Source organism: Sturnira hondurensis, unplaced genomic scaffold (assembly GCF_014824575.4).
Source record: "Sturnira hondurensis isolate 20B ecotype Veracruz unplaced genomic scaffold, ASM1482457v3 Scaffold0006693, whole genome shotgun sequence".
Classification (NCBI taxonomy): Eukaryota; Metazoa; Chordata; class Mammalia; order Chiroptera; family Phyllostomidae; genus Sturnira; species Sturnira hondurensis.
Genome location: NW_028079324.1, coordinates 1,314,571 through 1,342,497, shown reverse-complemented (window position 1 = coordinate 1,342,497; position 27,927 = coordinate 1,314,571). Strand labels below are relative to the sequence as shown.

The following is a 27,927-nucleotide window of genomic DNA, read 5'->3' as shown; positions in this document are numbered from 1 at the left end:
GGCCATTGCTATGATATTGCCTGCAGTTTACAAACTCTAGTGCTTAGAGAGCCGATGCATAATTTCGTCATTTGTAAACCTCAAATGATAATCCGGTTTGCTTCCAGCAATTCATGAGATTCATGAGGATTTCACATCTGTATTTGTTTATTTTAGGAAAAACGAGGTTTTTTTTTATGTCTACGTGGACGCGTTCACATTTTCCTATTTACAGCTATCTGACCATGTCTGGTTTGTGAGTGCAAGTCTCTGCTTCCCCGTTCACCCATTTCCCCTTCTCTTACAAACAGGGAATTTGCCTGTCTTTATTGTCTTTGTTTCTAATACACATTCTGTGGGAAATGATCCAGGACTATTCTGCTCATGGTTTTTTAATGACATTCTTTTTAATTTTTTCAATAAAGGGCTGACCAAACTTTGCTGACCAAACTTTCGTTGCACATCGATGCAGGTGTTATCTCTGAAATCCAGCATTTTTCTGATCATACATGATATGCATTGTGACTCAGTATTTCAATTCCTGCCTTTGTCTTGGCCACAAACTGACCTGAAGTTTAGACAGTGGAGCTTCTGGTTTAGATTTCCCAGAGGTGTTTCAAGGCTGCGCCTGGCAGCTGGCTAATCAGACTTTCTGGAGCTTGATTGCCCAAGATAAGAATGGTTTTGTTTGAAGGCTCCAGTTTCCCAACAAACTCATTTGCATTGAATTTTCTTTTTTTTTTGCAGTAGGGGCGTACTGAAAGAAAACTGTGTAACGTTATTTCTATTGTTTCTTTTCTACCTTTACAGATATTTTTATTATGACGGACTATATAATCTGATTATAAAATTACTTAGTGCTGAATACAGAGTGTGAGAAATATAGATAGAGCAAAGGAAAACAAGAAAATGATTTTTAATCTCACTGGCATACTCATTTTACTAATCTCCTGAAGTACGTTTCTGTAGTGTTTTCCATAAAATTATTATATCCTACCAAAATTATACCATCCTGCTCTTTTTTTTTTAAGGATTTTATTTATTTTTAGAGAGAGGGGAAGGGAGGGACAAAGAAAGGGAGAAAAACATCTATGTGCAAGAAATACATCCATCAGCTGCCTCTTGCATGCCCCTAACTGGGGATCTGGTCTGCAACCCAGGCATGTGCTCTAACTGGGAATCGAACCAGTGACCTTTCGGTTCTCCAGCCAGCACTCAGTCCACTGAACCACACCAGCCAGGGCTCCATTCTGCTCTTTTGTCGTTACATTGTAAAGAATTTATTTTCAGATATTGTCAAGCATTCTTCAAAAGCAACATTTTGAATGGCTTTGTAATCTTCATATACAATTATGTACTTGCGTGCCATCATTTCTATTGTCTAAATATTAAGCCATTTGGAATGGTCTGCATTCTTCCCTTTTTTTTCATTTGTATGATAAATAACTTTTTGGTATTGTGAGTAGCGCTTAAATGTCACATAAATTATATACATCTTTATTTAAATTCCTGAGTATTTCCTTATGGTAACTTCCTAGAAGCAAAATTACTGGGTCATCAAATATGCTATTTTTAAGGCTTTAGTAGACATTGCCAAAATAGTTTCCACAAATTTAGAACTAACTGGTAATTCTTCTAGCAGCGTAGGAGTTTGGCCAAATCACTGAAGCCTCTACCACATTGATTGTTATCCTTTTATCATTGTTTGATAATTCACTAAGCAAAAGAATGTAATTAAGAACCCACATCATTATTCAGTTTGCATTTCTTTGATTACTACTGAAGTTGCATTTTTATTCTTGTCATACCTCAGTTATTAGTTATAGAAAAATCTGCTATAACAGAGAACATAGATAATAGTTGGTCATGGAACCCCCTGGACCACAGGGTCCCCATTTGGATAATGGCTTTGACATTCTCAGTTTTCAAAATGCACTCAGATAGCCTTCTCTGAGAGGAGGAAGGTAAGGTGCTGAGAAGTATGATGCACTTGACTGGCTTCCAGTTCTGGTTCTGACTAGCTTTGGAATTGGCCACCAAACCGCTGTGACCTTCGGTCTCTTCGTTTGAAAGACAATGCGATTTCACTAAATGATTTTATTTGTTCCACTATAACCTTTACTATCGAAATTCTGACTGCCTTAGAAACACCCATCAGAATCAGTGTCATTATTCATAAAACAATATATTCTAGCAGTTTTATGATTTCTCAACATTTTCAGAGGGCTTTATAGGCTAGATCAGACATTACTAATTTAAACTTTTGTGGCAACGAACCTATAATATAGTAGGGTGCCAGTACAAAGATTAGTTTCATGTAATGGTAAGTTCTCATTTTGGGGATATAGCCACTTTCACTTCTTACATTTTATTTATTTTTTATTATTTTTAAAGATTTTATTTATTTATTTTTAGAGGAGAGAAGAAGGGAGGGAGAAAGAGAGGGAGAGAAACATCGATGTGTGGTTACCTCTCAAGAACCCCCAACTGGGGTCCCAGTCGGCAACCCAGGCATGTGCCCTGACTGGGAATCGAACCGCGATACCCTGGGTCGCAGGCTTGTGCTCAATCCACTGAGCTATACCAGCCAGGGCCCCTTTATTCAGATTTTTAACAAGTGTTTCGGCTCACTGAGTCCCAGCCTTGGTACAATTACCAAAAGTGAGAGGTACCCCCAAGTCATGAAATTTCTTTTGATTCCTAGTGTAATGAACAGTTCATCATTATGTGTTGTGTGGCTCACCCACTGAATACTCATAATATAACAAAGGCTAAGCATATTCTATGATAGGAAAATTGTTTTGCAAGTCTGTAATAAATGATGGATGGCCTTTCATCCCAAGCAGTTTCTTCTAGCTTCCTGTTGATAGTATTAATGTTCTGTTACCACTACATCTATTTTTTTATTAATAATACAAAGAAGAAAAGCTGTAAGATAGCAACAATATCAAGGTTTAATAAAATCTACAGTCTTTTCTAAACCTTATTATTGCATTTGACCTTCACAACACCATGGTGAGATCAGGACTTTGATTTTTGTTTCACAGATATGAAAAGAGAAGTAAATGATGTTAAAGAGATTCCTTTATGGTTATAAAGATTTAGGTACAGATTTTCAAAACCCCACACTTTTAGGTTGAGGATTGCTAGTTCTTTCACTGCATCACACTTTCCTCTAATAAATCCCCATTAGTAAGTTTAAATTTACAAGTGAATTTCATCCCTTGGATGTTATCAAATGATGAAACTACTACTCCATATTGGAAATGCAAACACAAAGCTAAGATTATTGCTTACTTAAATAGGAGGAGATTATGCCGGTCAACTTCAGTCTCTTAAAATAGAGCATTCTTAGGTTTGGGGGGAAACCCAGAGGGCATGAGATGTGTGAATGTTCAGAGTCATAGGTTGATGTCACTTTTAGAAGCATGGTTGGTTGCTCAGGTGAGACCATGGTTAATGGGTTTGTAGTAGGCAGACAGGTACAAGCAGGGCAGAAACACAGGCCAAGTATGGAATGTCACCAGGGCAGAAAGCAGCCAGGTGCCTAGCAATGGACAGTTGCAGGGTGGACCTCGCTCCCAGGGTGACCTTTCCTCCCCTAGCATGTCACGAGTTGTGGCAGACTCTGGCCAGCAGAGTCCGCCTGTTGTGACTGAAAGAGAAAATAAATGCACAGGTGACAGCAATCCTGTGGAGAAGAAGGGGACGGCAAGGCCACTCCCTCAAGAGGAGAGCGCTCCGACCCTTGCCTAGACAGGCTTTTATTGTTTTTCTCAGGTCTTACATCAAAGAAGGATTTATTATCTATTACATAGAATATTATTGTCTACATTTTAGGTACAATCAAGGAAATAAAAATAACATATGCAGAGGGGAATGGTGGTGAGCTGATTACCTCTGTCCTTGGGAGAACTCATACAGGCCTTGGATATGACCTTGAAGATAGACAATACACATTTGTTGTTTTAGACCAGGGTGATGGAGTTTTAGCTAGAGCAAGCCGTAACAGTCTGTATGCATTTTCTAGCCCTGATTCCCATGGGAAAACTCGGTTTGAAGGTCTGGCTCCTGCCCACCACCTCACATACAGAGCTGAGTCACATTTGCCAGACCAAGACAAATTGGTTCCCTACAGCTAGTCATGTGGTAGACCCCCTCAGAGGAGAAACAGGGGGGCTGGAGAATAACAGCCCCACACAGCTCCCATACGGGCCCTTGCACAACTACTGGCTTAAGTGTTAAGATATCAGGACAATGAAGTTCTGATCAGTATGCAGTAATCTTACCAACAAAGCCTTCGGTCTGCTGACCACAGAATCAAGAGTTTTGGTCAAACTAGAGGTACTGTCGTCGAGGCCTCTGTTGTGTTTCGGCTGCAGGCCCAGAAAAGCAGCAAGGCCAGGCTTTGATGACTCATGACCCCTGCCTTGCCACCAACCAGTCGGTAGAGACCATGACCCAGAAAAGACACACTGAAAAGCTGATGAGTGTTCCACTGAGATCCTCACCCGGGACCTCCCCTAAGACCCCCACCTTTAGGGAGTAGATACAAACTCTGGCAATAGAGGGACCCAGCATGTGTTCGCTCTCTCTGGAGCCCACCTGCGCCTCCCTCCCCTTTCCTTCCCCCAGGTGCATTCTCTCTGCCTTTCTTTTTCCTAAGCTCCAAGGGCCCTTCTTTTGCCTCTGTAACTAGTTTCCTGAGCCCACACAGCCCAGCTGGCTCACTCCTTCCACGACTCACCTCTTCTACCCCTTCGACTTTTGCTCGCATTTCAATCTTGGCTCTGAATTATTTTGAGCCAGAACTCAAGTACAGCGGTTGCCGAACTGAGGTCTAACTCTACCAGTTACACCTACCTGGTGCTGTTTTGATGCTAACAGGTGTGCATTCACAATTTTGTTCATTGGAGAGAATTCCCTCCTGACTGGCAGACTCTCAGAAGGGAGGGGTTGCCTTTGGGGAAGCGTGATCAAGGCCATGTAGGCAGGTCCTTGTTAATTGATTCAATGAGATTGAAAGCCATGTTGGTGGCTACTTATTCCCATGGCTACAGAACAAGCAGGGTTTTTTTCCCCCCTCTATCCTCCTCCTCTTCCTCCATTTTATCCTCAATTTGTCCATCTTTGTACACTCAGGACTTAGGACACAATTTGTATATGAGTGCTTCCAAAGACTTTGGAGTGATTTGAAAATTAAATGAAGGCGTGTTGGGCCTCGTTTGGCCTTTCTGCCATGCCTGCCCTTGTTTTCATGACACAGCCTGTTCGCAGTTCTCCAGCACTTCCTGTCTAGATTGGGTCCCGGCCTGCTATTTTCCTCCGTGAATCCGTTCCACACTCAACAGTTTCACTTTCCAAAAAATTTAATGGTGTCACATTCTTGCTCAAAAGTAGTTACTCTCCAACCTACTGAACTAAGGCCAAATTTTTCACTTCGCTGTCAATGATCTCTCAATGTTCCACACGCGATCTTCCCGTTATCTTATTATTCACTCTCTTCCTCTTTGCGGCTAAGACATCCAGGGGGCCAGCTCTAATCTGCCCGAACCTCTGCTCTTTGGCTCATGCTTCTCCACTGCCTGCAAAACCTTTTGTCATTTTTTAAAAACTTTCCAGCTAATGACATTCTGTACGTACTGATTTGGGTTTCCTATTCGTAAAGAACTTTCTGGTACCCCAATAATATATAATTTCTTCCTTTTTCTGAACATGCTAAAGCGCTAATTGTATCAATAGGAGAAACACATTTTACATTCTGCTCAGCAATGCAGTTATCTTGTACTTTTCTTCTTCATTACTTATTAGTCCAGATTGTGAGAAGAGTCCATGCATTCTCTGTCTTGTTAATCTCCTGGATAATGTCTCAAAATATTTTGTAAATATGTATTCAAGAACTTTAATATCTTTTAGAATGTCTAAAATCTTTTTTTAAATAAAAAATATTGGATTCTACCTATTGCTACAGCTGAATTCCACAAAGCCTCAGAGTTAGGGTGGTAATAAATTGGGGTGAAAATGTCAGTGTGGTCAAACAGTGCCTATGTGTTGCAATGATTGATATTTATGACTATCTGCTTTCATGCACAAGGTGTTTTATGCAGTTACAATGTATTATAATTTTAGACTTTTGCTTAGGGCAATATAAATAATGTTTGACCTACTTTTACCTTTATTTTTATAGTCACGGTATCTATTTGAAGCTGAGCATAGACACAGGCCTGTGTATCATATAGCAGTAAATAGTCTTGGATCAACCTTCTCTAATTCGGTGCCTTTCTCCCAGCACGGTTTTATTTAATGCAAGGAAAAACAGAATTCTAAATTATGTTCATCGCCCATAAAACTGACCAGCTAGTAGTGACAAGGCAGAAACCTTTCTGCAGTTTCAGACTATGGTGGAGTACAGTATCCACTGGACAATGGGCACTTGGAAAACAATGATCACATGAAAGCATGAAAGGGAGAGTTTAGGCTTCAGAATTACAAAGCTGAGTTCCTGAGACTTCTTTAGAAAGGCAACTCTCCTGCACAAAGTAGTGTTTAGCTGTCCCATAAAAACGCTTGCAAAAACATACCTTCCCGCTCTGTTGGTTAGTAATTGAATTAGAATAAGGACCAGAGAACGTGTCTAACTTTGTGCTTCCCAGCCTTCTACATTTAAGTGTCCAGGAAGTGTCTTTTGAAAAAAACGAATGAGACAGTGAAGTCGTAGATGGTATAAGAGCCTGCTTCTCTGTAATTGTTTTGACCCTATCACTCAAAGTGCAGTCTTCGAGCTCTCAGCTTCAGCATCACCTAGGGGCTTGTTGGAAGTGCAGAGCCTCGGGCTCCATCCCTGACCTATTGAATCCGATTCTGGTTTTTTACAAAAAAGTCCCCAGGTGATTCATGTGCACATTAAAAATTGAGAAGTACTTTATTATACTATGGATAGAAGCAGACCAAGGAACATTAGTTAACTTTTTCCTCCTATATAATAACTCTTTAAAAATAGTTGTTCTGATTAATCATGTTCCAGCTACTCATGAAGGGATAGACTAGGTGACTCTTCAACCTCCTCTTATGCTGTTGGACTTGAAACTTTTTACTCAGAATCAGAATACCTGTCCACAATATACACATTTAATTTAAGACAGATTTTTTTAATGCTGGCTAAGCTAAGCTAAATTTATGGCAGGAAAAACTCCTGGCATATTGCTGTAAAGTTGACTGGGCCTCCTACTAGGATTTATGTTTTAGCACTTCCAGGATTAATGATACACTTCACATAAAGGATTATTTTTGCATCTTGGTTCCCTGGAATGAGCTCAGTGGATAAATTGTAATGCCAAGTAGCAAAAGGACCTTTTGAAGGAGCTTCCACTTACTGTGTGTGTTATTACAAATTATTATGGACTTTAAATGCTAGGTTTCTTTCATTCCCTGGATGTGGCAAAGGACACAATGTCAGATCAACTTTCTATGAAGGACTTTTAAATTTATATCTGTAGCCTGAGGAGACAAGCGGCATCTGGCCTTAACAGATGAGCCGTAGTGTAAACAAGTATTTTTAATATACTTAAGGAATATTACAAATCATTCTACATATGGTATGTAATTGTTTTGTTTTATTTTTATTGTGAAAATACGGGGTTCATTTCAACACAGAGATATATTTTGCCCTTTACATTCTTAACCAGCACAAATTTCATTAGGAGGGGTAAGCTTTCTTTACTGGGAGCCAAAGCATTTAAGCTCTTTTGTGTAATTGCTTAATTACCAACCAATGCACCATTTAAATTGATATGTTAATATTACTTTCCACGGAAAGGGAGATGTAATCTCTTATTTTTGTTTCTTATCCAATGAGAACCGCTCTCTGAGATGGGCTAGCCTGGCCATTTGACTTCGGAGAAAGTCTTTTGGAATGAAGTTTTTATGTGAGCGAGGAAAAGAAATGAACTTCAGGGCTCATCTCATTGGTTTGCTGAATCGGAAGGGCATTTTGGGCCTGATTAGCATGTTCTAATTAGTCTCTGGAGGATATTCATGGACAATCGAGTGCTCATTAATCCGTCTTCTTCCTGTAACATTGATTTGTTCATTCCCCTTTTAGAGATGCAAATATAGAAACCAACATTTGATGTGTGCTGTTAATGTGCTTACAGATGTTGCTACCACTTACCCAGATAAGAAGTCCATCTTAATGTACATCACATCACTCTTTCAAGTTTTGCCTCAACAAGTGAGCCTGGAAGCCATCCAGGAAGTGGAGATGTTGCCCAGGCCATCCAGAGTTACCAGAGAAGAGCATTTTCAGTTACATCACCAAATGCACTATTCTCAACAGGTAAAGTGTCGAAAGGGCAACTAACGTCAAAGATGTTTTCTCTTTTATGTGCATTTTTCCGCATATACATACACATACTGGTATAGAAACCTATTATATTTATGGATATATACACACACATACATATACACGGCATAGTGTGTTTATATGTACACACAAATGTATTATCTGTATACATAGCATAATATGTGTGTGTGTGTGTATATATATATAGAGAGAGAGGGGGGGAGAAAGGGAGAGACTAACTAAACTTTTAACACTTTATCTGATGTCAGGGACTATAATATTGTTTTCAAAGAGCATTGTTAAAATACTCTGCTATTGATAGGCATGATATTATGTGAATATGGAACACAGCATATATTTTATTTTCATTGTGTAAAATTAAATAAAAGATAGGCTCATATACACATTGAATTTTTCCTCAACTAGAGCAGAAAGCAAAGAATTAGAGCAAGAATGAAGGCAAGTACTCTAGTGAATAATACTTTCTTATTTTTAGTGGTAACCTGTTGATGTATTAGCACATTTTGATTGCTCCAGGTCACATTTTTGCTCAGATAAATTAGTTTAAATGTTTTAAGTAAAAATTAAATGGAGACTACATAGGAGAGAGATTTTTATTGTATTATCGTACAGAATCCCGTGGGATTCTCCCATTACATGACTTATTCTGGTTCCTAGCGGTGGATGTTCGGGGTGTTTTCTTGTATTTTTCTGACACAAACAATGATGGAAATGCTGTTAGCTAAATTTCTGCTGAAGGCGTGGAAAGTGCTTAGGCCTAATTTTCTCACTCTACTGAGCTCTATTTAGTTTATACGCTTCAGTCCTTTCCAGGGTATTGACCCGATGGATTCTGGTGGTGTTTGCTTTGGGTTCAGAGGAAATTGCTTTTGGATGCCCGTTTCTGCCCGATTGAAGAACCCCATCCCCTACTTGTGCCCCGGATGTGTCAGGATGGAACCCATATGGTTAAATCCCACCCTCCTATGTGCCCTGATTAGCTGCCCTCCAACACGACCCTGAATACCACGATGCTTGGAGTGCACTCGTTCCTAATAGCGCTCTGTAGGTGTTTACCATTAAACTTCTCATCTCACCATTTCCATCTGATGTTGGTTATTCTAGGTCTGGGCAAGCCATCTTTTCAGAGCTACTAATGATGTCTCCTCCTCCTCTCTGACCCCCTCCCCCAATCGCTTTCTGCAGATCACGGTCAGTCTGGCACAGGGCTATGAACGAACTCCCGCTTCTCCTAAGCCTCGGTTCAAGAGCTATGCCTACACACAGGCTGCTTATGTCGCCACCTCCGACCCCACCCGGAGCCCGGTTCCTTCACAGGTCTGTCACCATTTACTCTCTGCTCTACCCACCAAAGAGTTTCTGCACCCCAGTAGGAGTCGGTGCTCACACAGGATGCCTTTTTGTTATTGTGACTTCTCTAGGGTTTTTTTTTTTTTACTTTCTTATTTTTTCAAATTTTCAGTTACACTTGACATAGAAAAAGATATTCGTTTCAGGCGTACAACATAGTCATTCGACATATACCTGAGGAAGTGCCATAGGTTTAATATGTGTGGATTCTTCGTGAATGTGGAGTCTCATGGTAGTGATTTGTACTTTCATTATGTAATTGCCTGTTAAAAAGGCTACTCGTGGCTATAAACAATCATTAAGCTCAGGAAAGGTTTATACATATAACTTTTGAAAGAATTGGGGAAATGGATGACATTTATTAAACTATTTGGAGAGATTTGCTGGATATGGGATATGTTAAAGAAATATATACTCTCTATAGATGCCTTTATTATATTTCCATTCTATAGAAATACCCATTCCTATTTTATTTAAAAAAATATAACTGCAACCTTCATCACACAACCTCTTAAATTGGCTGATTTAAACTTGTATAATAAGCTCGGTAGAATTTATACAAAAAAAAAAATCACATGGCAACGGGGTCCTGTATTATGTACTTTTTAATACTTTCCACACAAGGAATCTTCTCTGTGGAGTTTCCCACCATTGCAGCATTGGAGGAAACCTACAAATGCAGGAAATTATAGCCTTGTATATGTCAGAGCATAAAAATGACCTGGGCTGGAATTGGTAGATTTCCTAGAATTTCTTTTGAAGAGAAAACTTTATTTTGCTGAGTAGAACAATTTGAAAAGTTCTTATGGAACTGACTTTTATCAAAACTCTACTATGAATAGGAATTTACAAATTATAGACCTGCACCTCTTGGCGAGGAAGTATACATTTTTAGAGACTCGTTGATTTTAAGATAGTAGTTGAATTTAATCAGTGATTTATTTGGCACAGCTAAATGATATATGAGGCTGAAAATTGTTGCCCCTGAAAGATTCCCACAGGGAAACATGTGAAGCTTAGTTATGCCCTATATCCTTGGCTACTTTTCGTGGAAAGCTAAACAAAGGAGATTAGGTGAGAAAAAGCGTGTGACTCAACCGTATCTTCCGTTAAATTCCCACCCACGTTTTTCACAAAGCTAATCGTATACAGTTGAACAAGAAACTTAATATGCTTTCTCATTATCAGTAAACAAATATAATTCTGCCATGCATTGCTGTTTCCTATAAGCAGTGTGTCCACATTACATGAACTAATAAAATGCTTGTAATCCTTATAGAGGTGGGAGGTGCTATTTTATGCCCGTCTTAAGTTCATGGCCATCCTCCCTTTTCTTTTCCTTCCCATCCCTACCCTCCTTACTCTCCTGGACTCTCGAGACTCTTGTTAGAGCCATCTTCCCATCAAAACCTCCATGACTGAAAGAATAATGGTGCACATCCTAAAATAAAGGAGCATAAGCCAAGACAAAGCAATAAGTTTTTCCGCCCTCATTATCACTTTATTGAGCTGTCTTTTCCAGAAGGTTTTCTCCAGTGCCTATTCTGGCAGCACATTTTTACCTCATTACCACCTCATTAAGGCATTGCTCAGGTATGACTCCTTAATGAAGTAATTATAAATGAACTTAATTTTGCTCAGCTCGGTTTTTTCCCTGTACCTTTATCTAAATGCTACAAAATATATAAGATAGCATAAAATATTCAACAACTTCACTTCATCTGTTTCAGTTAACATAAGCTATGGAAATGAACCCAATGTTCTGTTTTAGAAAAGAAAAGGCATGATTCCAATGAACGGGGAGTGATATTTTCTGCCTGTTTCTGAACGTGGTACGTCAGAAGATGATGTGACACACAGTTAGGTTTGATTAAGTTTAAATCTTCATTATTTACTAAAAAAAAAAGATTTTGAAAAATTTCTCAGAGAGGCTGAGCCTGTACAGCCGCCTGCAGGTTGTCCGCGATCCACTTCAAAAGAACTTCAGACACATCGAATTGGATTTCTCTGTCAGGGGTGTCCAACCTTCTGGCATCTCTGGGCTACACCGGAAGAAGAAGAGTTGTCGTGGGCCACACATTAAAATACAAAAATACTAATGGAAACAAGCAAACAACCATCTCATAATGTTTTAAGTAAAATAACGATGTTGTGCTGGGCCGCATTCAGAGCCATCCTGGGCCGCATGTAGGCTGTGGGCCGCGGGTTGGACTCCTCTGTGCTTAGAGGGTTTCCATTGCAGTGTTTATTTAATACTTTACAAGGAACGGCAAAGGTTTCCTAATAGGGAAGATAGCCATGCAGATGACTGTCTTGTGTGGAAAATACAATCCATTAATTATCTTAAAAATTCCCAATATCTTAGAAATATCAATTATTCCCATTTGACTGAAACTTGGAAAATCTGATGTGCACTCATTGAAGGTTGTGTGGACCTGTTCAGGTGAAGCCACCTGAGCTGCCTTGTGATCCCTGCCTATACGTGAGTTTTTCTAACAATTTACCGAGAAGTGATACTGTCCGCTGCGAACCCCTACCCTTCCCTCATTGCATCCCTTAACTGCCACCCAGTCCTTTTGGTAGTTATACGTCACTTGTATTTTTATGACTTTGATCATGCATCTCATTCTACTCCCAAAATGTACATCAAACCCCCCAATCACCTTTTCACCTTCCGTATCTGCCTCTCCTGGAGCCTTACCCTGCCCAGAAGCAGTGTCGCCTCTCAGACCCACGTGCCTGGCTCTCTGCAGACACGCCACTCCCTCTTAGCCTGTGAACGCCCTGTTCTGTGCCTCTTTCTTTCACTTACCGCCTTCCGTAGCCCATGCTTCGCCCATTCGTTCATTTATTCAAAACGTAATTATATCGAGTCGCTAAATCAAGCGCCACCTTTTCAGCTCTCAGGTTTTCTGCCGTGACTGAGACTGTTCTCAAAGCTTCTAGACTCACCAGGTTCTTCTGCATCCCTGACTGTACCACTTCCCAAATCTCTTGAGTTACAACCACGTTTCCAACTCATTGTCTGCTCTTTGATATGTATCTAGACCTTGATCTGCACCCATCTCTCACACCTACGATGTCTACATGTGAGTTTTTCATTGCTCACAAACCTGATGCTTTTCCTCTTTGCCATGCCCATGAGAACATTACTCAGTGGTCATCGAGACTTAAATGTCTGCCATGCTCTTTTGTCTCTATATTGATTTCATATTCAGTAATGGGACGTATGAAGTCAATTCTTCACAGCATTTCTCTATTGAGTTGTGTCCCCTTGATATTCGTACACGCCCTCTGATTCATACCTTCAATACCTGTCTTCTAAATTACAGAAATAGCATTGCAGGCGATATCACTATCTCTAGCCTAGAACCTCCTGTGAAGCAGATTAAATTGTATTGTTAATAGCTTTAATAATACCACTCTGAACATTTTCTTCATTTCCTTCTGCCTTCATAACAAGTCTCCTCTCCTAAATTTCGTTAGGAAGCTCCATGATCTATGAACAATTTATACTTTCATGGGTATTGCAAACTAGCCTATCTCATGTTTTCTTCACTCCGCCCAAATTAAATCATTTGTTTTCCTCTAAAGGGCCAAGCAGTTTCCTGTCTTAGCTTTTATGGTTCTCTCAGCCTAGAGCAACTTCTGTCTCCTTTTCAAATTGGCCAACTTAATCCAAAATTCAAGGGCTAACCAGTCAGTAGCAGAGCCTGGATTCAAGTTCAGGTTTATCTAACTCCAAGCTCTTGTTCCTTATACTAATACTGAATTTTCTCTGCCATGATTCTTCTATATAGGATTACCCATACATGGATTCAGATTCATTTTTGTGATCATTTAACACTTCACCTACTATATGCCAGGCATTATTATAGGACCAAATGCTGTATCAATAAACAAACAGACAGAATAATCCTTGCCCTAATGGAGGGTGTGTGCTGTTGGGAGAGTCATAATATGATTAAGGTAAACAGTGTAGATAAGTAAAATAACATTTCCATTAATATGTATGTAATCTGCATTAAGTAAAGTAAAATTTAGTGGTGAGTACCAGAAAGGAAAAATAAAAGATGGAAATGGAATATGCAGACAGAGGTTAACATTTGGGTTTGAGTTGTCAGGGAAGGACTCACTCAGAAGGTACAGTTTGAGTAAAGGCTGGAAATAGATGTGAGTGTCTAAGGGAAGACAAACGCATCAGGAAGAACACAGACAGTGCAAAAGCCCTGAATCGGGGGGATGCTTGGACTATTCAAGGAAAGTTATGAGTGGAGGGGCACAGTGCTAGGAGATGCTGTCTCAACTGTAATAGTGGACCCGATGACATAGGGTCTTGAAAGGAATGGTCACAACCTAGGTTTTTATTACCGGTGAGATGAAAAGCAATGAGAGGAATGACAGAAGCTTGTATTATTTCAACATGGCTGCTGTGCGGCAAATACCCAAAAGGGAACAAGGATGGATGCAAGGAAGCCAGTCAGAATGCAGTGGTCCAGGCAAGATGAAACAGGTGCTTGGGTTGGGATCGTTCCTCTTCTCTTTCCCTGCAATTTTTCATTGTGGTCAAATACGCATCACATCAACTTTACTATCCTAATCATTATCAGTGTACAGTTCAGTGGTATCATGTGCGTTCACAAACTTGTGCAGTCGTCACCATCCTCTCCATCTCCAGAATTTTTTCCATCTTGCAAACTGGAAACTCCGTGTCCATTACACAGGAACTCCCCATGACTCCCGCCCTGCAGCTTCCGGTGAGATCACAACTTTACGGTTTACTCTCTGTTTCTGAGTTGGGCTCTTCCCCTCTCACAAGATTCTACATGTAATGAATCGTGCAATATTTGTCTTTGTCTCTCTATATGTGGCATATTTCACTTAGCATATCGTTGCCCTCCAGGTTCATCTGTGTTGTCACAAATGGCAGAATTTCCCTTTTGAAAGATTGAATACTATTCTGTTGGATGTTTGTCCATTTTCCTCATTCATTTGTCCATACGTGGACATCTAGATTGTTTCCGTGTCCTGGCTACTGTGAATGATGCTTCAGTGAACACGGGAGTGCAGACAGTTCATTGAGGGACTGTTTGCATTTCCTCTGGCTATCTACCTAAAAGGAAGATGGCTGGATCATATAGCAGTTCTGTTGTTTTTTTTTAAATCCTCATCCGAGGATATGCTCATCGATTTTAGAGAGGAAGAGAGAGAGACAGATAGACAGACATAGATATCATTCTGAGAAACATATATAGGCTGCCTCCCCTCTGGCCAGGGGTTGTGCCTGCGACATTTTGATGTAAAGGATGACGCTCCAACCAACTGAACCACATGGCCAGGGCTGGTAGTTCTATCTTTTAGTTTTTGAGGAACCTCTGTACTGTTTTTCATAATGGGTCTATCAATCATCATGATGCCTAGTGGTTGAATTCTGGATATACTTTGGACAACCTACAGGATTTGCTAATGCAATGTGGAATGTGTGTTTGCTGTCTCCTTTGAGAATATTTAATTGTGTTTTAAGTAATTTTTTAGTTGAATTTATGGGCATGACATTGGTTAATAAAATTATATAGGCTTCAGCTGTACAAGTCTACATCATCTGTACACTGTCTTGTGTGTTCACCACCCCAAGTCAAGTCTCCTGGATCAATTTTTATCCCCGCTTTACCCTCTCCTACCTCCCCCAACCCCTTCTCCTGCCAATCTCTAAACTGTTGTCTGTGTCTGTGAGTCTTTTTTTTCTTTGCTTCACCCCTTCATCTTTCTCATCCAGTCTCTAACCCCTTCCCTCTGGCAGCTGTCAGTCTTTTCTCTCTTTCAATATTTAATTGTGCCTTACAAAGCCAAAGAGGATGGATAGAACTTCTAGGTGGTGTTAAGCATCAATCATAAGTAATCTAGTAGCTTATGAAATACACATGAAATCCATGAGTTGTATTTAGCTGATGAGGAAGCAAATAACCTGTGAGACATAGGCAGAGGTCAAAATGTATGCTAAGTATAGATAGTAACTTAACCCACTACACATATTATAAATAGATGGAATAAATCATGGAGTGCACATGAGTGTTATTTAGGACTAGAAAGAGAAGAAAAGACCAGCTCAGAAGGTACGATCCTATCACCTCTGAGTTGATAGCTACATCGTTCCTGAACTGGCCACCCAGGAAGGATACCGTGGTCTCATTATGGTCTCCTAGGCGCTCTACGTAAGAAACGCAAATGAACTCCATAGCTGTTTAGTACACTAACTGAGCTACAGCTACAGGTTGGGTATACTCGTCCCTGCATCTCTGCAGCAGAGCAAATGCACACGGCAGTATCCGGCACCTTCTGTCTGTTGGGCCCTTGCTCAGGTATCACCTCTGCTTCTGTCCGCATTGTAAGCAGGGAAGGCTGACACGGCAAAGCATAGGCACACTGCACAACCCAAGATTTAGATAGTGTATCCTTCCTGCTGTTTGACCTTACCCTAATTGTGTTACCTTCCTGGCTGTTTCACCTTGCATCTTGTCATAAGCTTTAAAATGATTTATTTATCTTTTAAATTTCTTGGGATGACATTGGTTAATAACATTAGATGAGTTTCAGGTGTAACATCTTTTTAATATGACGTCTATATACTGTATCGTGTGCCTACCACACAAAGTCTAGTCTCCTTCCATCACTGTGTACTTGATCCCCTTTACCCTCTTCTTCCTCCCCCCACCACTTTCTCCTATGGTAACCACCATTCTGTTGTCTGTATCTATGTTTTGTTTGTTTTGTTTGTTTTGTTTGTTTTGTTCATTGCTGCTTTTTGTTTCATATCTCCCATGTGAGTGAAATCATGCCGTAAACAATGGGATTTGACCATATTCATTTGGTTGGTGAGTCTTTGTGTTTCATGACCTCTGGGATGGCATCGTGGCAGCAGAATTAAGGCCATTATTAATCAAGGTCATGCTCCACATGGCACAGTAGGTGTGAATTATGAAAGAATTCAAGGAACCAAGGATTACTATTACCAAGGTTTTTTTGTGGGATGCCTGTCCTGCGGAGCTCTCCTGGCCATTGTGGATGAGAATAAGTCGTCCTGGACACAGGCTGTTGTTCCGATGGTGATTTCCTCTAGTGGAGAATGCCCCAAACCCTTCTTCAAAACAGCTTTTATTGGGGTCGGTATGTGCAGGGATATATAGTCTGCATGCAAAGCTCACCAATCAATGTCTATGGGCCATAGTTACAGAAACCAGATAGTGTCTATAGATAACAATTGAGGAGAGACAGAGATCTGCCTCAGGTCAGGGTCTATTAGATATGCTGATGTCAGAAGGTCATTAAGGCATGATTCAGGGGATTAGGAGTTTACTCCCTTATGCTTTGAGTTTAAGCATATGGTTTATATCAACAGGGCTATACAAAGCAAAGCAAGCTTCAAATGATACAATGTATTCTTCAGGCCTGATTTCCCATGGGAACCCTCAGTGCTAGCATCGGCTCATGCCTGCCTCCTGCATTCCCAGTTTTCCCGTCAAGTCTTATAGGCCTCTTCCAAGGCTTAGCTTGCATGGGGCTACAGTCTCTGATACCACACAAAATGGTCCCCAACAGGTTTTGGCTTAAACAATTGGAAGAATGTGAGTTTCCAATGATTCAGATAGGACAGACTGCGGGAGGAGTGAGTTTGGGAGGAAGTTTAGGAGCTCAGTTCTGAACATGTTTATGTTGAGATGCTTATGAGTTATTAATATACGTAAATCTGGGGTGTCTAAGATTAGAGTTGAAGGTGAGTAACTTGGAAGTCATCAGCAACATAGATGGGATTCAAACTCACTGATCTGGATGAGACCACCTGGGAGAAAAGTACAGAGAGATGAGAGATCCCAAGGCTAGTGATGAGAAGCAATCAGCCAAAGGGACAAAATGGATGACCAGAATGATTAGAGGACAAAGGAGGAGGTATTTTAAGGTGTGGTATTTTGGAAACTGGTAGAAGACAGTGTTTCAGTGAGAGGAGTGTTTAACAGCATTAAATGTTAGTGATTAGGTCAAGTCACATGGGGATTGAAAACCAGCCAGTGAAATGCCAGTGGGAAGGGTCCCTGGGAAATCCTGATACATGGCAGTTATTACGGTGGAATTATTGATAACACCGCAGTTCAATCTCAAATCTGTCCTATTTTGGCCAGTAAGTGAATATGCTCTTACTCTCGATAATATTCACTTTGATCAGAAAAATGTCAGTGGAGGGCATGATTTTCTGGTTGGTGTCAATGATTGGCATGGGTTCCAGAAAGAATAAAAGTGAAAGAAGCTACGCTGAGTGGTTTATGTCCATGTGGATAAAAGTGTATTTCTCTTGGATTAACCTCACCTGCTAACTGATAATGAGTCTCTATACTAGACTCCTCTTGCTCCTGTGACAAAGAACCACAAATTCGATACCTTAAAGCAACAGATTTATTATCTTATAGTTCAGAAGTTCAACCTGAGCTTCACTGGGCTAAAATCAAAGCATCAGCAGGACTGCTTTCCTTCTGGAGGCTTGAGGGGAGGTCGCATTTCCTTCCCCTGCCCCCAGCTTTTAGGGGCTTCCTTCTTTCTTTGGCTCATGTCTCCCTTTCATTTTCAAAGATAGCAGGGGCAAATTGAGTCTTCTCATGTCACATCATGCCGACCTCCTCTTCTGCCTCTGTCTTCCGCTTATAAGGACTCATGATTACGTTGGGAGTGCTTGGATAATGTAGGAAATTCTACCTATTTTAAGGCGACCTGATTAGCAAACTTCATTGCATTGGCAACCTTAATTCATCATTGTCACGTAATGTGACATATTCACAGGTGCCAGGAATTAGGACGTGTACATCTTTGGGGGCTATTTTTTTTTCATTTTTTAAAAGATTGTATTTATTTAATTTTAGACTGAGGGGAAGGGAGGGAGAAAGAGAAGGAGAAAAGCATCACTGTGTGGTTGCCTCTCGAGCACCCCCTACTGGAGACCTGGCCTGCAACCCAGGCATGTGCCCTGAGTGGGAATTGAACCAGTGACCCTTTGGTTCACAGGCTGGCGCTCAGTCCACTGAGCAACACCAGCTAGGCGGGGCTGTTTTTCTTCTTAAAATTGTCAAATACCATGGGATGCAAATTTGAGGAAGGTACCCATTACCTGCATGCTAACAATAAGACTGGTTTCACATAGCTTTTCCTAGCTGCCCCCAAGTATCAGATTGCCTGTTTCCTCCTTTGTTGACTGCACATGAGTCTCTTCTTCCAGAGATAGTCTGAAACCACCCTTATCCTGGAATTGGTGTAGCAGATAAAGAAACCAACAAGCCAACAAGGACATACCTTCATTTCTGCCTATAAGGCCTTGTTGCTCGTTGTGTTTTTGCACAGCTTAGGGCGCAGGTCCCACATTCCTTTGATAAACATGTTGAGCCCCAAATCATGTCCTCTACAATCTAACAGCTCAAAGTAAAGGAATCAGGCTCTGAAACATTACCCATGCTTGGCTTATGCTCTTGTAATTTTGTAAGAATACAAGATAATCTGGCCCTGGCTGGTATAGCTCAGTAGATTGAGCGTGGGCCTGCGAACCAGAGGATCTCGGTTCAATTCCCAGTCAGGGCACATGCCTGGGTTGCAGGCCAGTTCCTTGCAGGCCAACTCCCAGCAGGGGATGCATGAAAGGCAACCATACATTGATGTTTCTCTCGCTCTCTCCTTCCCCTCTAAAGATAAATAAATAAATAAAATCTTTAAAAAAAAAAGAAAGAATACAAGATAATCTTAAACCTAGTAATCTTGCCAGAACAAAAAGTGGCACCTCTCTTCCTTATCTAACACTTGCAGTTTTTAAAAGGCATCTCATTTGTCCCGTTCAATAAAGCTGTGGAATCATTTTATGACACCCGTATTTTAGAGTAGGAGAAATGTATGGGATAAGGGATTTGTGTCAGCAGCAAGGAACTGGCAGAACTGGACTCAAACCAGGTGCTGTGACTTCTAGTGCACTTTTGATGTTTCATGTTTTGAAACTGCCAGCCAGATCAGCCAGAGGGCATGATCCTTTCTCATTGCCATTCTCCTTAGTCTTCTAATATTTGCAAGTACTAAAAAGCATTTGTGTTGCCCTGGCTGGTGTAGCTCAGTGGATTGAGCCCGGGCCTGTGAACCACAGGATCATGGTTCGATTCCCAGTCAGGGCACATGCCTGGGTTGCACGCCAGTTCCCCGCAGGAGGCTCACTAGAGGCAACCATACATTGATGTTTCTTTCCTTCTTTCCTTCCCTTCCCCTCTAAAGATAAATAAATAAAATCTTTAAAAAAATAAAAATAAAATAAAAAGCATTTGTGGGGGGAAATGTTTTTTCTCTTCTTCTTCTTTGTCTAATGGACAGTAGTTGTCAACCTCCTGGGAGAATGCTTACCATGGGGCAGGTAAATATATATGCATTTGTGAGATAAGCAGGTGAACATTTTAAATAGACATACCAAACTTTAAACATACAGAAACACTATAGAGAAGCATTCTCCATGTTATAAAAAAATCTATAAAACATCACAAAAGTACTAATTATATCAAGCAGTAAAATGGGCTCTTATAATGGCAAAGAGGTAAAACAGAAAAACCATATTGTAGGTCTCTTCAAAATAATTAAATTGGGAGTTAAGAAAAGGAGATTTAGCCCTGGCTGGTGTGGCTCAGTGAATTGAGTGCTGGCCTGTGAAGCAGAGGGTCGCTGGTTCAATTCCCAGTCAGGGCACATGCCTGGGTTGTGGGCCAGGTTCCTGGTGTGGGGAGTGCAAGAGGCAGCCACACATTGATGTTTCTTTCTCTGTCTTTTTCCCTCCCTGCCCCTCTGTCTAAAAATAAATAAATGAAATCTTTTTAAAAATTATTAAAAAAAGAAAAATAGACTTATCTTTATTTTTTTTCTTTTAAAGAAACAGCCTTTATTTTAAGGATTTTTACATTGAAGAATTCAAAAGGTGGTAAAGTATTTTTTTTATTTATCGAAGTTAAATTTTTTGTATTTAAAGAGAGATTTTTCATTCACATGTCAATAAGCTAAGCAACAAAATAAACAAGCAGGCAAAATATAACCAAAGACACTGAAATGGAGGACAGGGGGGCAGTGACCAGAGGGGAGAGGGGAGGGAATTTCAGGGGAAATAGGGGAGGGATTTAGAGGAACAAATATAAAGGATACATGGACAACAACTGAGAAGGGTGGAAATGGGAGGGAGGGGGGAGCACGGGGGTTGGGATGGGATGGGAGTAATAGACAGAAAACTGTACTTGAAAAATAATTAAATTAGTTTTTAAAAATCTTTAAAAAATGTGATCTGAAATTTTTTTCTCAGCAATATTGAATTTAGAGTGCTGATATCATTTATGTGGATCTTTCTGAAGATGTAACATATGTACAAATGCATGAGGAGAAATCAATGACTGTTCCTAAATGGCGAAAGTAGGAACTTAAAATGACTTGAATACAGATCTGATTATAATGTGATTGACAAAAGAAATGTGCTTTTCTGTAACACAATCTTAAAGTATCTTAAAATTACAAATGAACTTATATATATAAAAAAAATTCATCCAAAGGGAACAGATAGTCTTTAAGCTCATAGTGCAAATAAAGAGCTCAAGAGTGCAGCAACCGACATGTCTAAAATACAAAACAGATAAAATTCCTAGAAGATACATGCAACAAGCTCAGAACGAGAACATTTGATAACTTTACCGGTGATTTCAGTGGGATTCCAGATGTTTCCAGACTCAACTTGAACTCTCATCTTAGGCTTTGCATTTTGCTCTTCCAGTTTCACTAATAACAAAAACATGATGGAAATTCCTGAAGTACTCGTTCTAGTCAAGGGCATATCCTACAACAGACTTGTCTGCAATTTCAAATCCAACAAAGTCTGGTGTATACATACCCAACACTTCGAGAGGTCCTTTGTAGCAGCAAGCTTGCGACCTTCACCAGATTGTACCACTTGACCATCGGCAAGGAAAGCAGGGTTCGCATTGTTTGGCCCATGTCAATTACAGCTTCGACAATCATGACATTCTTTCCAGTTAAAGTTCAGAGGTCATCTCCACCAATTGTGTCCCCTGTCAATGGATCATGATAGTAGCTCTTCAGTCTGATAAAATCTGCAGTCATAGGAATGGATCTGTCACTATTCCTGTTCAGGGCTTTGATGTAATCTAGCAGGTCAGCAAAGAATGTATAGCCCTCAACGAGTGTGCGGAGGGCTACAATGTGATGGCCTCCCCTCTCCTTTATCACATCTCAAGCAAGCCGTTCGGTCCTGTCCACAATTAGTCCATGGGAAATAAACACCTTTTCCAAAACCTCAGTGTCATGCTTAGGTATACAGCATAAATGCAGGTCATGACCTGGTTCATCATCACCAGTCGTGACACTGGGCCTGCAGGTCGCCGTAACTGAGCCAGCAGGTGCACCAACTAAGGGCAGTCTGAGGAAGAAGAAGCTGCCGCCCCCCCTCCCCCCAAAAGTGGGCAGAGGCGCAGCAGGAGGAAGGGCCACATCAGAAAACATAGCGGTTTTCTCTCTTTAAATATTTTAAATGACAAATATAATGTTTGGGGTTAGGCAGAGATACTGTAGCTAACACTATAGAACAAGAAATGGCATTTAGGCATTCACCGATGGGAAGAAATGAGAAGGAAGCCCCCTTCTTACAGAGTATACTCATACCCTCAATGTTTATGTCTTAGTCATTGTGTCTAACTGATAATGAGTTTCAGTATTAGTCTCTTCTTGCTGCTGTGACAAATAACCACAAATGTCATTCCTTAAAACAACACAGATTCATTATCTTGCAGTTCAGAAGTTCATCCCGAGCCTCCCTGGCCTACGATCAAAGCGTCAGCAGGACTGCCTCCTTCTGGAGGCTGGAGGGGAGATTACATCACCTCCCATAGCAATTTGTGCTTCTCAGAGTTTCAGCCCTCCCCCCAAAGTGGTTGTTTTACAGTTTCATCTACATAGGGACTAGTAGTTCCCACACTCAGATGCGTGACTGTAACCTCAAGTTCAATATATGTAAAGCTGAACTCATCTTTGCCCATGTGCCCGGGGGGGGCTCTTCCGATCTTTTTTCTCATCCAAGTTTGAACCCTCTAGTCCTCTGATATCTTCTCCCTGAACTTGCTCATACATAATTGGTTCTCAGTATCTACCCATTGCCACTATGGATCACTTCTAGCAACCCTCCCTTCCTGTCTGTTGGCCTGGATTTCAAGACCTCTGCTCTGGCAAACCTCTTCAGTCTTATGTATGACTCTCCTTTATACAGTTCCTCTTACATGTGGACCTTTCCTTATAACGAGCTTGTAAAATATGCCATTCAATCAGTTTGCTCTCCTTCACAGTTACATGCCCACTTTCACCCCCTGCACAGCCGCACAAGGATTCTCTGTAATAACAACTGATCTTATATTACATGGCCTGTTTCAGGAGATAGATGATCACTGGAAGGAAGTGGTCTCACCAAAAGTTTTTTATTTTTATTTTTTAAAGATTTGATTTATTTATTTTTAGAGAGAGGAGAAGGGAAGGAGAAAGAGAGGGAGAGAAAGAAACACCAACGTGTGGTGGTTAACATATGCAGTGTATACATTGGCATATCTTTCCCCATGTATACTTTTTTGTTACATTTTATTTATTTATTTTTAGATGGAGGGGAAGGGAGGGCAGAAGAGAGGGAGAGAAACATTAATGTGTGGTTGCCTCTCGTGCACCCCCTACTGGGGACCTGACCCACAACCCAGGCATGTGCCCTGACTGGGAATCAAACTGGCAATACTTTGGTTGGCAAGTTCACGCTCAATCCACTGAGCTACACCACCCAGAGCAAAAGTTATTTTTTTAATTTAACATGTTTTAAAAAGAACATGCATATAAGATATGCATGGATATGATTGAAAAATAAAAAGGATGAGTCAATTAAAATAAACTTGCCACCTGGTGTTTGTGTGTGTGTCTGTGTGTAAAATTTCGAGTATTTGCATGCATTTCTTATTATAAAGGGGAGTTAGCATTTTCACATGTGTGGAAGAATCAGTAGAATTTCCTTTTCTGGGAAATTATACAGTTCCCAATTTTTTAACTAATTAGCTTAGTATCCTTGCTTACCAGTTTACAGGCATCATTTATATATTAAATGCATTAGCCATTTATTTGTGACATGGAATACAAATAATTTCCATGCTTTGTTCCTTGCTTTGTTTGGAGTATTTTTCTACTTTAAAACATTATTTTGACCCTGGCTGGTGTAGCTCAGTGGATTGAGCGCGGGCCTGCGAACCACACGATCGAGGTTCGATTCCCAGTCAGGGCACATGCCTGGGTTGCAGGCCAGTTCCCGGCAGGGGACTCATGAGAGGCAACCATACATTGATATTTCTCTCCTTCTCTCCTTCCCTTCCCCTCTAAAGATAAATAAAATATAAAAAAACACATTATTTTGTGTGGCTGAGAATTATTTAATCCTTTATGGCTTTTTTGTTGTTGTTCATGGGGAGGTTATAATGATAAAGAGCTCTGTTATGGAAAGGGTGCTTTGAAGAGATTCTGCCATGGCTGCTTCTAGTCCTGTTTTTAAACTTTGATCTTACTAAAGCTGTGCAAGTCACAAAGTTGAGAACACTTTAATCTTTTCCCCAGAAGCTACTCAGTTGTTGAAACCGCCTATTGATTCATGCATATTTATTATAATCTAAATGTATGCCTCTTTTAAGGATGGGGGGGCATTTTGTAGAAGCTCTGTAGCCTATGTTTGCTTCCATTTTATTGGATAGGTTCATGTCATGCCTAAACCAATAAGGGGAAACCAATCAAAAGCCAGCCAAATGGGACAGGGTGATTCCTGAATCAAACAAGATTGTATTAGGAAGTAGAGAAGAAAACAGATGTTGGGTAGGCAGCCAACAGTTATTCCAACTATCCCAGGGCTTGACGGAATTTGTGTCGGAGGCCAGAAATTTCACCATTCCCCGGAAAGGAGTTGAGAGAAACCGAGAAATGCACTCGATGCTCCAAAATCAGAAAAACTTTCATTTTTAAAGCCCCCAAATGCAAGCACATTTACTCAGAGAAGCCCCAGGCTTTGAGAAGGAATGTACTAGTTGGCCAAGGAGGAGAGAGCCCAAGATTTGTCATCCGAGAGACTGACGTTGACATTCTGCCACTTTCTAGCTACGTGGCCCTGAAAGAGTTTCCGGGTCTCAGTTTCTTCTTGTGTGTTATGATAGCTATATCTAACTCATACAACTGCTAGGATGATTAAGTAAGATGAATTATATAAAGAACATTCTGTGGTATAGACTCATTGCAGGTCTTTAAAAACGAACACCAATATCAGGATTATTTCTTTAAATGTATCAGCAGTTAAGTGAAATTTTGTGCTCTGATCTGAGAGCCTTATGAGAATTTTTTTATTAAAATATTTTATTTATTTATCTTGAGAGGGGAAGGGAAGGAGAGAGGGAGAGAAGTATCAATGTATGGTTGCCTCTCATGTGTCCCTGGCTGGGAACTGGCCTGCAATCAGGCATGTGCCCTGACTGGGAATCGAACCACAGACCTTTGGTTCACAGGCCCATGCTCAATCCACTGAGCTACATCAGCCAGGGCTCTTATGAGAATTTTTATCAGTTCTCCTATGAGAAGGTATACCCCGACTTAGAAACTGATTTATAAGTAAACTTTTGAATGATAAACTGTAGAGTTTGACAAATTCCTGAGCTCATATACTGGATAAGGATTCAAAGGAAAGGATACACTATCTCACTTTTATGTTGCTGAGACAGAATCTTGGAACCACGTCAGGTGGAATATAGCTATGCTTCCTTCTGAAGCCAGAAAGCGCTGGTAGGCGGTTTTAGGCCCAGTCTTTCTGTGTAGGGAGGAGATGGGGCAAGGAGATTCCTTCCACTCTGCCATCAACCCCTCCTGATGCAACTTGTCTCCCAATACAACTTATCCCTCTGACCGAATACAGATTATATGGAAAAATTGGCAAACAGAGGGTGCAAAGCTAGCCAGTGGGGAGTATTCCTTAGATGAAAAGCCCCATTGATCTGCTTTTTGGAAGCCTTAATACTTTCTGATGCGATTGAGCATTCAACCCAGGAACGGAATTGTCAGGTTGGAGCTTAGCCCTAAAGATTGGTGCCCAGAAGATTTCCAAACAGAGTTTTGAAACTGGAAGGCATGTTAGAAAAAAAATACAGGTCCTAGTTAGTGTTCCTTTGAACAAACACATGATATTAGCTGTAAAATGGAAGAAGGGGAAAAAGAACCCTGGCTAAGTAACATTGTCTAAAGCATTTTAGGATTTTTCAATGTCAGGTGCACAATTTTCTTATATTGAGAGTCTGATTTTTTAGTCAGATGTCCTGAAACTAGAGGTGTCTCTTGTATTCACTTACCCAATCCGCATGTATTGAGCACGGACTTTATACTAGAATTCCTCTAGTTCCATAAAGTCTTTCAGTGAGCAAGATGAAAATGCTGTCAGCTTTGACTTATTTTGTAGATAAGAAAAGAGACCACAATATTTTGAAAATACAGGATGAAAGGGCTATAAATTGTTTTAAACACAAGGGCCGAAATTTTAGACATAATGGGAGTGTTATGTTCAAGGACCATTCCGTAGCTAAAAGTTTCCGTCGAGCCTTTTCTTGAGCTGAACAGTGGTGGACAAGGGGAAGCTAACGTAGTTCAAACTCCAGCCATACTATTTCAGTAACTCTCTATTGGACCTGAATATACATTTTCTCTCTATGACTCAGTGTTCTCACTTCTAAAATGGAGATGATTTCTGCTTTACATGGTGGCTGAAATGATTGACGCACTATGTAGGTGAAAAACCCTCTTACACAGCCGGCACTAAATAAGTGTTTAAGGGTGAAGAAATGTTTATAATCAGGCCAACTTTCCTGCATTGTATTATGGTTATAAATTCTGACATAAATTTCAAGTAACCAAAAGTCAAAAGTATAGAATAGAAGTCCATTGTAATCTTTGGCAAAGATACTTGGAGTTTCTCTAAAGAATTGTAGTTTAACCATTAATGCTGGAAACTGACTTTTCCCATCTGCCTCTTGATAGTAGGTAAAGCGGTGGGAGATAAAAAACATGGAGTCAGTTTCTGCAAAACAAGGATCTCTGACAGTTCTTAGTTGCTTTGTGTTCATTACTTTTTATGGGGCATGGCAGATTTATAAAGGTGGAAAGAATTATTGGATAGAACTGAGCTAATCTACTTGTATAACTTTCTCGAAAAAGGTCAGATGGCTTATTTGGAATCATTCATATAGTGTTTGGATTGGCTCATGTAGACTGGATATGGTGTATCTTGTGTAGCTTAATTTTTGTCCTCATGAAGAGTCTTAATGCCAAATATTTATTTAAATACTTTTTTTCCCAAATAAAACAAATCTCTGATGAAGCATAGTGTCATAAAGAAGTAAGTTGCAATAATAATTCATCATCTTTTTTTAAAAAATGCAACTGAATTTATCTGCATGATTTTATTTTATTTTTTTAAGATTTTATTGATTTATCTTTAGAGGGGAAGGGAAGGAGAGAAGGAGAGAAATATCAATGTATGGTTGCCTTTCATGCGTCCCCTGCTAGGAACTGGCCTGCAACCCAGGCATGTGCCCTGACTGGGAATCAAACCGCGGTTATTTGGTTCGCAGGCCCGCACTCAATCCACTGAGCTACACCAGCCTGGGCTTAATTCATCATCTTATTTACTGTGTGATACAAATATTTACCCCTTACCTCACCTGTATGCTAGAGTCCTGCTTATCCTATTCTGTTATTGCCATGTAGCAAATCACCTCAAAAGTTAAGAGGTTACGCAAGTACTGGTCATTTTTGTCATTACCTCATGATTCTGGGGGCTGACTAGGACTCAGTTCATCCCAAAGGCTTCTTCGTGTCACATGTCTGGTGGCTAATGTTGGAGCTTCAGCCGGGGCAGCTGTCTGGAACACCTACCTGTGACCTCTCCATGTAATTATGGTCAAAATGCTGCCTGGGTTCCAAAGAGCAAGCAACCCAAAGGGTACCAAGCAGAAACTATTGCCTTTTGTGGCTTAGTCTTAGAAGTCACGTAGTGTAATTTGCTCCATCATCAGAGTTGCACTTATATTCTAGGGCAGGGAGCATAAATCCAGCGTTTGATGGTGAAGTGTCAT

The 27,927-nt window shown here is 40.5% G+C and overlaps 1 protein-coding gene and 1 pseudogene across 1 annotated transcript in view; one reads left to right on the top strand and one right to left on the bottom strand.

Annotated features, from left to right (window-relative positions):
* DMD (dystrophin) overlaps nt 1-27,927 on the top strand; it is a 1,607,686-nt gene that overhangs the window by 302,783 nt on the left and 1,276,976 nt on the right. The window contains exons 7-8 of the mRNA XM_037050278.1: nt 8,133-8,314; nt 9,527-9,658. Coding sequence (XP_036906173.1) covers nt 8,133-8,314; nt 9,527-9,658 — 314 coding nt within the window. The remainder of the gene's footprint in view (nt 1-8,132; nt 8,315-9,526; nt 9,659-27,927) is intronic.
* LOC118989954 (hypoxanthine-guanine phosphoribosyltransferase-like) lies at nt 21,481-22,252 on the bottom strand (annotated as a pseudogene).